The sequence below is a fragment of the Saccoglossus kowalevskii genome, chromosome 3 (genome assembly GCF_978046115.1).
Source record: "Saccoglossus kowalevskii chromosome 3, keSacKowa6.1, whole genome shotgun sequence".
NCBI classification, from domain to species: domain Eukaryota; kingdom Metazoa; phylum Hemichordata; class Enteropneusta; family Harrimaniidae; genus Saccoglossus; species Saccoglossus kowalevskii.
The window spans coordinates 21,067,846-21,078,390 of NC_140643.1; the positions used below are offsets into that span (position 1 = coordinate 21,067,846).

At 38.2% G+C, this 10,545-nt stretch overlaps 1 protein-coding gene across 1 annotated transcript; it reads right to left on the bottom strand.

The window, feature by feature from the left end:
• Nucleotides 1-417: 417 nt before the first annotated feature.
• LOC100366535 (E3 ubiquitin-protein ligase MARCHF3-like) lies at nt 418-10,282 on the bottom strand. The gene is made up of 4 exons (XM_002740243.4): nt 9,886-10,282; nt 2,442-2,688; nt 2,016-2,173; nt 418-881 (listed from the first exon to the last, which is right to left on the bottom strand). The coding sequence occupies exons 1-4, from the start codon at nt 9,943-9,945 to the stop codon at nt 546-548; spliced, it is 801 nt and encodes a 266-aa protein (XP_002740289.2). The 5' UTR covers nt 9,946-10,282; the 3' UTR covers nt 418-545.
• Between the last annotated feature and the right edge of the window lie 263 nt (nt 10,283-10,545).

Sequence of the window (10,545 nt, forward strand, 5' to 3'; positions counted from 1 at the left end):
TAAAGTTAGTAACATGTTAGATTAAACATAAGGATAAACACCATAAGACAAATAAAATTGATGAGTTAAACGGCGAAGGCAGCATAGTAAACAGGGACATACCCACCATGGGTCAATAATAGAAGGAAAATGTTCGTGCGAGTACTTAAACAATAGTAATAATAATAATAATAGGCTGAATCAAGAATGGCATATGATCAGTTGTGTAATCACAGTGGAAATCAGAAAGAGGTGTTACCAGCAACTTGACATTCGGGCACCTATAACTGCCATCGATGACCAGCATCGGATATAATCATTGAAATTGCGAGTTGGCGTCAGTTATTGGTCACTTGCCATAGTAGTAAATGTTCATTTCAGTGTGTTAATATTTAAAGAATGTATTATCTGTGATTGTTTCCATCACAATTATTGCGGAAAAAATGATACTTCCTCAAAAGAACCTGTCTGTATTGATGATGTATCATAATGTCCAGTCTTCCTTTATACAACCTTGGAGCGTCTTCGTAGTCAATGCTTGCTTCACAGTGATGTTGCATCGTAGTCTATGCTTGTTGGACAGTGACGGGTGGGACCGATTGTTCTCGCGGCACCAGTCTTTCTTTATGCTTAGACGATTCCTCGCGGTATTCCTTCACCGTCTCGCAGCAGAACATAATAAACCAGGCTAAAAAACAAATTAGTCCCATGCCACTGACGGAGGCAGCGGCAACTAGCGCCCACACAGCGTGTAGCGAACTTTCGATGTCGGGTTTATTAAGTAATGTGTCCGTTAGAAGGTACGCTGTAATAGTTGTAATCGCTAGAAGAAACGCTAACACAACTAATGCTATGACCGTACGTCGTCGTGTGTATCGTGGTACAAACTTCCATTGGATGCACTGAAACAGGGAACATAGAACATTTTATTACAATTCAAGGTAACGTAATTATTTTTTCGAATAACTATTTTCATTTTTTGATTTTGACTTAATAGCTACTAAATCATCTATAGGTATATATTTTGTTATAATCGCGAGGCTTCATTCACTGAAGGGCACGCAGTACATATCTCACAGAACACATTTCATTTGTCGATATCAACAGTTGACATTCCGACATTCCGAGTGTATTTATTAGAAGTAATTAGGCTGAAAATAAAATCTTTATTGTAATTAACATATTAGGTATTACTGTTCATGATTGATTTGAAATGAGACATCTTATTATGCAAATATACAAAACCGCCAACGTTTAACTATACAGCGTCAGAATGTAAATAACTTAAAAATGGCTACCAATCGGCCGTTCTGCATTTACGTTCTAAACACAAAATGATATGCGCATCCTAAAACCTTTATATTACCTTCCAATCAATAATACCAACTCCAAGGCAAATAATTTATTTCATGACAACAATGGCCAATGAAATACATACACAAAAAACACTTATATCAAACCCACACTTTCTTGTAACTGTGCCAATGCCGAACAGAACTAGCTTGACGGACGTTCGATAAATTCAAGTTGTAACTAACGAACGAACGCACGACGGACAGACGAATACAAGACAAGTTAATGATTCCTGATTTCGAACAACATCCTAACATTGATTGATTATATACATATCCCCCCCCCACACACACACACGGAAATCACTGGGCGTCACATAGTCATCAGAAAACAACATGACCGTTCGACATTCTAATTATACTTTAAAATAAAGCACCACCAGTCAAATTAATTCACGCCACCTTGAATGACCTCGTTCGCTGTCATGTTTTCCGTCAACAACTACACGTATATAAAACCCCAAATTGCAATCACATCAGGCCATGAATCAAAGTTTGTTCAAATATTGTGACAGCAAAAAGGCTCCAAATCGTAATAGAAAACTATCGAATCAAATACAAGGGGGGTGATTATATGACGTCACTGGTAACATATGGCAATATTTAATAGCAGGACGGGAGTAATTTGATTAGTGCATTATTGAATTGACAGTCAGTAAAAAGAAAGCGTCACGTTACACTTACCGGCTGTTTAATGTACGGAACGTATCGAGAGTCGTACCTTCGCCGACATATCTCACACACATTTGATCTCATTTCCCATGCCCATGTATTAACACACGTCGCGTGTACTCCTCCGGAAGAAAATTTGCACGCACATGGGTAAATTAAAACGTCAACTCCTATGGAAATAAACAACATCGTTATAAAGTTTCATTACACGTACATATAATATCACAGTACTAGCAGTAATACTCTGGTACAGATCTAAAAAGTTACCGTAAGTTTTGAACTGATATTCCCGGTACTTCATTGAATATAATATTGTTCCTCGACACATAATACGAATATACATGTTTTCACTGTTCATGATTATCCATTACATTATTTATATACGGAAGACAAGGATGCCCCACTCGACGGAAGCAGGAAAATTGCTCTATTGCTCACCTGTATCGTCTGTCTTGTGATGGCAAATCCTGCACATTTCTCTGTTCGACATGGTGGATGAATACGAGCCAGATGATAAGGTTCTATCTCTGTGAGCTTTTCTAAATTTTCTACCAATACTATGCCCCTTTCCACCTTCCGTATTCACTGTCAACCGATGCTCGGACCGACTGTTAGCATCGTTCTCTTTGACAACGCGTGGCAACGGCTCGACTGATTCTTTTTTAATGTAGTCTAGGTTCAACGCCTACAAGCAAACACAAAATCAAATGTGACTACAACTTTTTCAAGTCCGACACATGGTTATGAAATGCTCGCCTCCTGGCATGTAGGGTGGATTCTGATCCGATGAGCAAATTCAAGCATAAGACTTGGTTCTGTTGACAAAATTGATTGGCTCCTCCTGATCATGTGATATTCCGGTTATCCTATAGGCGACTAAGAGCGACTCCACAGTTGGCGAAGAGAAATGCTAGTGGCATATTAAATATATAGACAAATAAATCAGTATAATTGTCACCCTGCAAAAAGTTATACGGAACTAGTCTCAAATATGATTGTCCACTGAGAAACGTTGTGTTTTGGGTGCTATGGCGGCTAGTCGACGCCATCTGGAATGTGCAACAATATTCTCCTGTATGTTGAAAGATTATAAGTGTTCACATTGGGTACATTTCGAAATGTTGTCATTTAAGGACGAATTTACAAAATGGCAGTCACGATTCAAGCAGAAACCATTGGCGACACTATTATTGAGGTGGTAAAAATGAAATTATTATTTAAATATCACGAAATTATTTACACCACCTGTTAACGCATCTTGTAACGCTTTGTATTTATTATAATTTCCTCCAATTTAAATAAAACATTTTCAATCGCAGACAAATTCCTATAGTGTTTTATTCATTTTACAATATCTTTCAAAAGTAGTTGGACCAGGCAGAACTAAGACATATACTATAAAGTTAATAGAACGGTCGTTCAACTATGAAGAGTGCATAAACGTACGATGCATAAACCAAAAAATCTCATCAATTACTTTCACTAGAGCGTTAGTTGATTTTTTAGTACATAGCCAAAAACAAACATAGCCAAATAACACTTAAAATTGAGTATTTCTTTGATGACCACAACCAACAGAATGTATTCCGAATTGAACCATTACTTAATTAGTAAGCAAGTACTAGACGCCAGCAGGATGTCATTTCATTTATGCGTCCTTGGGATAGGTCCAGAAATCAATCCATTTCAACACTCAGTGACAAACACGTACATAAAGCTTCATGTTTGTAACACAGGAAACCAACAGTGCACTTACTGGGATGTAGATTACGAGTGATTCTTTGAACTACGTACACTATCATTAATCCAAATAAACCGAATTAATATCCGGGAGTCGTGACCTGACTAGATTAATACTTACTTATATTTCTGAGTGGTATACTCAGTTCAATTGGCGACAAACGGGTTTATGAGTAATATTTATTCGGTAGAGTTACAACGTTGTCAATTTCACTTTCCGCAAAATGACCGCTAATAAACAATGTTATTTGTTATCTAGGATAGCGGTACATGTATTTGCTATGTAGCCTGTTAGCTCTTATTATGAAAGTGAATAGAATGTGACAGTTCCGACGCGACTCAAGCTCATCAATCATCCTCATACCTGAAACAGACATGGTAAATACATATTGTCTGACGCCTGTGATGTCTGCTCGACACACATCGCAATGTATTGACAGTTCTCAATGTTTATCCAACCTTTGTTCAGAGTGATTCTTTTAAAAATCAGGCATGAACATACCTGACGGATCGTCTCGTTATTTCTTTTCATGGGACAATGGAGCTATTACTCAATAAAGAAGTAGTACTACGACCTAACTAAACTTAAAATTGCTCCAAGGTTAGCAATCGACTTTAATTTGGTTACTTATTTATTCATTTTAACAAACACCGGACGCATCAATCTACTAAGGAACATACTTTCTACCCCATTAACTATTCCAATTTATAAAGGAGCATTCCACCCTGTTATCAAAAACGGGATACGCAGCCGGAAAATGGTTACAATTATGAGCAACAGTAAAAAAATCATATTTTACAATATAAAAATTGATAGCCACACATTAAACTGGTAAGTAATTGCTATGACGTAAATCTGATAGGTTCACGTGCACATGGTCGATATTCAGGAATGCTGTTCGGCGTCTTAGCATTATCGAACATTGCCCTTACCCTTTACCTGTCGCCGACATTTTCCCAACACAATCCCCCAAAATATGTGAGTGATCTCAACCATCCGTACGAGCTGAACAAAACACATTTAATAGAACAACATATGTACACTTCAAGGGACGCTATTGAACTCATACCGCATATGACAACAAAGCGGGCAATGTTGCTAATGATCCCATATTGACATTCCAGCCTAGAGTGCACCTATCTCTCCTATTGGATGTAGGTCATGTATCGCATAGACATAGCGGTCAGCACTGAAATCTGACTGTTTCAGAGGGCATTATAATATATCTAGATGTGAACAAGGGCTTAGTATTCATGATAGCCGCCGCCATTGAGAATCCGAATATCCACATGAGTACTTTTGCAAGATGACACCACCAAAGACAAACGATCTTAACATGTACATGTAAGCTTATCTGACATGAATAAACAATTGCGTACAATACATTCGGTTTTAAATAATAACGTGTTTTTGTTATGGTACACTATTAATTTGAAGCCAGTCTGCGTCTGGGTGGGATAGCATTACAAAAAATAGAATACTGTAGAAAATAAGAAACGTACACACTGACGTACACAAGATGAAAGGGAAGCAGTGGTCCCCTGGAATTACAATACGGAATCATGGGACACCCATGTTGTTTACGCTATAAATATGCAATTTTAAAACACAGTATGTAATTTGCAGTGAGATTAGAGCTATATACCGAGTTGTCCCTTTATAACAGTCACTATTACTACTGTCTTAACATAGCTCTTTGGTTGATTTTATAACACTCAGCTTAATTCACCAAATATGTTAACCACTAAGCTTTAATAACCATTTCACAAACTCAACATAAACGAACTGATATTATTATGTCGAGTTCAAGCCACTACAAGTCACTACTTCGATGTACAACGATCGATGGGTACAACGTTAGCGTTAGTAATAATCAAATTTCAAATTAAATTTTCTTCAAATGATTTAGTTATACTGATATATAATTGATTGCTACAACGATGTAAGCATTGGGCACCAACAACATATAATCAACAACGAATGTATTTTATTCCACACAAAAAATGTTATGCATCATAAAACATGTGTACACAACTGAGCGAAACTATTGATTGGATCGTACATCGGAGTGCACTTTACATCCGCTTCACCATTTAACATTGGTTCAACGTTCGGTCTACTGTAAGCGACACACACTATAGGTCAGGGGGTACTTCTAGTCAACTGACGGGAACTACGCACCTGTAGTTGACAACGTGGCAACACAAGTCTGGAGATAATTATTACAGGTTGAGTAAATGCATGTGTGACAGCTATGAATTGCGAGTATTGCGTTAAAAAAACACATTGCAAATCAGCCACGTGCATTGAACCAAGGACGTCGAAAATCAATAAAGCCGAACACGTTAAGCATGGTATGGGTCACAGAATGGCCTTCAAGAAAAATTATAATGTCACCAGCTTATTACGTTGATACGCTAGAAATAAACATTGTGTCTTTCTGTATATGACTCTAGTGTTAGATTCCATATAAATTATGGGAAGATGAAATTATTATGTTTATATATTATTATGCTAATAAATATATTATAGCTGATACTTGGGACCAGCGAGGTGATATCTTTTCTGTGGTGGTTAATACTTGGAGTCATGGAGATAATATTATTTAAAAAGTTATGGTTTATAGCTCATACTTGGGACCAGCGAACTAATATTTTATCGGTGATGGCTAATACTTAGAACCAGGTAAATAATATCTCACCAGTGATAGTTTATAGCTGATAGTTGGAATCAGTTAGATAATATCTAATCTGTGATGGCTAATACTTGGGCCAGAGAGATAATATTAACTGACCAGTGATGGTTTATAGCTGATAGTTGGAACCAGTGAGATAATGTCTATATCTGTGATGGCTAATACTTGGGCCAGAGAGAGAATAGTATCTCACCAGCGATGGTTGATAGCTGTTAATTGGAACCAGTGAGATAATATCTATAACTGTGATGGCTAATACTTGGGCCAGAGAGATAATATTAATTCACCAGTTTATAGCAGATACTTGGGACCAGTGAGATAATATCTAATCTGTGATGGCTAATACTTGGGCCAGAGAGATAAAATTATCTCACCAGTGATGGTTGATAGCTGATAGTTGGAACCAGTGAGATAATATCTAATCTGTGATGGCTAATATACGGGCCAGAGAGATAAAATTATCTCACCAGTGATGGTTGATAGCTGATAGTTGGAACCAGTGAGATAATATCTAATCTGTGATGGTTAATATATGGGCCAAAGAGATAATATTATCTCACCAGTGATGGTTTATAGCTGATAGTTGGAACCAGTGAGATAATATCTATATCTGTGATGGCTAATACTTGGGCCAGATAGGGAATATTATCTCACCAGCGATGGTTGATAGCTGTTAGTTGGAACCAGTGAGATAATATCTATATCTGTGATGGCTAATACTTGGGCCAGAGAAATAATATTAATTCACCAGTTTATAGCAGATAATTGGGACCAGTGAGATAAAAACTCATCAGTGATCGCTACTACTTGGGACAAGTGAGATAACTTCTTACCAGTGATGGATAATATTTGGGGCAACGGAGTTAATATTATCTCAACAATGATTTGACAATACTTGGAACTAGTGAATTAACATACTGGTAATTACCATTGGGTTTATGATGCTTGTTGAACCGAGACGTCATGCGACTGTATAACAAAGTGTTTTGCATGCCTATGCCACCATCTTATTTGACAGTTCCCGGGATTTGACGGATGGATGTTGCGAGTTGACAGACAAACTGTATCGGTGAAATTCATATTAATTTGTTTTTCTTCTGCACCCAATTGACATGCATAGATTCGTCTACTTTCAGCCATGAATCATCTGATCCACACTCCAACAATGAAATGCTACAATTAGATATAGAGAATTGAACCGGAATTGATTTTGCATGGTCATGTTGTTATAATTGAGTTTATATAGCGTTTTCAAACGATGGTTTGGTCTTCGATCCGTCGAAACCCAAATATTATGTTACGAAAAAATGCATTTATAAGTTTGCAAAGAAACCACTTCGATGATGGGTAATCGGTGGCATTAGTTGCGATACAACTACGAGTTCCCCAATATCCATTACATTTAGTGGTACAATCGGGTCAAACATTTTGCATAAATTACAGCGTCAAAACGTTCAAAGCATTTGGTTCACTCATTGTTTCAGAAGAAATGTTCGTTTATTGGCAACAAAGACGTGTCAAGAAATCTGTTTCCATTGGCTGTCTCTGTGATACAATAAGTAATCAAACGTCGTTGTTGATTTCTCGCCCAAATTACCGACTTTATTGGACCACAATGACAAACTTAGATTAAGCTTCGGAATTTTTAACATGACAACCATGGGGGTTATTGAAGAGAAGAGCGGTCAAACGATGTGTGAAAATGCCAAGACAATCACGACAGGACGTGAATGGTTATTTTCTCGTCACATTTGAATAACTTACACTTTCATGCGACAACTGCCATATTGAATGTCCGTAACAGATAATAAAACGGGAAAATCACTATTTTAACTATATTTACTTGCGGGCCTATAAATGTATCGACGTTTCCCTTTGTACATGTATATAATTGTAACGTAAAATGTATTTAAATATGCAAAATCATAATGAATCCTACAACATTATGAGTAACGGGTTCGATGCAATTGCGTTCTTCTACAGATATATAAATTCCGAAAAGGACTCGTTTAAAACAAATCCATCTGCTGCAATTATAGTTGCCTTACACGATTAATCACATATAATATACCAGCCTGTCCAAATTGTACGCCATTTACGTAGCTGAGAATACGTCTGCTAATATAATAAATGAAGCCGGTTTTACCAGGAATACATTTTTCATTCCCTAGTCATACTAATGTCATTGGTTCAATAGGTCGGCACGTTTATTTTCGTGCTAGTACGACACCAATACCAATATACTGTTAGTGGCTGTATACTTATTGCCATATGCCAGTGTGCCGTTTTATTGGCGATCGATGCGTGCCTGGTGTTTTTGTCAGCATATGAATGCATCTCGTAACTTTCACTTCCAAACAATTCTGACTGCACGAACTTTTTTTTTTCATTTATACCAGTCCTTGTGAGTGTCATGGCCGCCGGGTCGTTAAGTACAACAGTAATGCACCGTGTTTTGACACAGCCCGTATTTTTTTCATTGAAATGAACAACGACTGCTTGTAGGATGACCTTCGTTGATTTCCAGGCGACAATGACAAGAATGACATTATACAAAATAACGCCGTCTTTGTGTACGCTGGCAGCAAATTAACACGACTCTTGATGAGATGTTAATGCACGATTTTTTCCAGGTTACCGGTAATCCGACAAGTTGACTTTAATAACGCGGGCGGTTGTCACGGAAACGGTTCTTCTGTTTAAGAGACAAGTTCATATTATTTTGTACCATTTTAGTACACTTATGTGTGCACATAACATATTTCATTTATTAAGTTGTGTTATTTTCACTCACGCGATATATACTACTAGGCGAAATATTGTGCAGTTATGTTGACAAACATATGCTAACTATACATAGCGTTAGATACGATGTCACCATGGGGTCAAAGGGGTGGCAAATTTAGAATAATAGTTACCGGTTCCCATGTCCCATTTCATCACAATCTGTTATGTTTTCACCGGCTCGATTTGACCCCAGAGTGCATTATACTCACCGCTACGATACCGACCACGTTCGCGCTAGTCATTAGCATAGTGGAAGCTTAACTGGCAGCTGTCGACCGGCTCTCAGTTAGCACCCTTCTATCTCCTGGTCAAAAATTGGAGATTTTGAATAAACCATGATAACTTCTACAACTCACCCAGTTATTGTATAACCAACCATGCGACTCAAACCGTCGTGGGTAAATACAGATTGTTATTACGGCGATTACCGCCTCTATTGCTCTGATTAGCATCTACCCAGTCCGTGTTTACCAATTTACGACTCCTTGTGATTGTGTCGATCATATCAAGCATAGACTCTAATAACTGATATAGCACTCACTTTGAATTATACTCAGGGAATATAAGTGGGTTACTTGGTAATGTCATTTACACGGGGGGGGGGCGTCGTGAATCGGCGACAAACATACACCATATTTTAAGTACAGACATATACATACCGTTGCCATTGGTAAGGATTTGTTCACACTGTTCGCCTTGTATGGAGCGTGTAGAGCCATAACATCCAGTTACGATGTCCCGACACGATGTGCGATGCGGTTTTAATGTCAATGGGGCCGTTGCTGGTACACTGCGAACTATGGAGTGTCCCTGATCGCGTATGCCCCCAACTCAGGTAAACATTGACCGAGGGCGAATGGAATCGCGTCCGATAAGGGGAGTTGATATTCAATTAATCACGAGTATGAACAGTACGGTTACAGCGTATGTCACTTGTGGCCAGTAGTTTCTCCTCCAGCCTATTTCCGCCGTTTTCAACAGATCGTGTGGCTAAATGAAAGATCGTACAACAGCTAGTTTGGAATTCCGCTGCGACGTCAACGACGGGGTCAGCGCTTATCAATAGAGAACGTTTCTATAAAATTGGGGCCCTCAACTCAGGGGAAAAAAGTGAAAGCTGTGACGTCATCTTTTGGGTGTGTCGCAGCATAATTGGGCCCTATCGTATATGTCTCTGGCAGACACTGCTCTTTGTTCGCTTTGTTGTCCGCTGGGGTAATGGTGATACATTGGACGAGAATGCCAACTTCAAAGTCGTATCTCGAAATAGTGATCCCCTTTGTATAAAGTAGGAAGTCGAGGCAGAATCGTTCAAATAC

Bases quoted from the DNA above. Each gene is read 5' to 3' on its own strand.
- LOC100366535 (XM_002740243.4), bottom strand. From the start codon at position 9,945: ATGGCTCTACACGCTCCATACAAGGCGAACAGTGTGAACAAATCCTTA. The intron at 2,689-9,885 runs GTATGTATATGT...GTTTGCTTGTAG, and splicing joins AATCCTTACCAATGGCAACG to GCGTTGAACCTAGACTACAT. The intron at 882-2,015 runs GTAAGTGTAACG...TCCCTGTTTCAG, and splicing joins TTCCGTACATTAAACAGCCG to TGCATCCAATGGAAGTTTGT.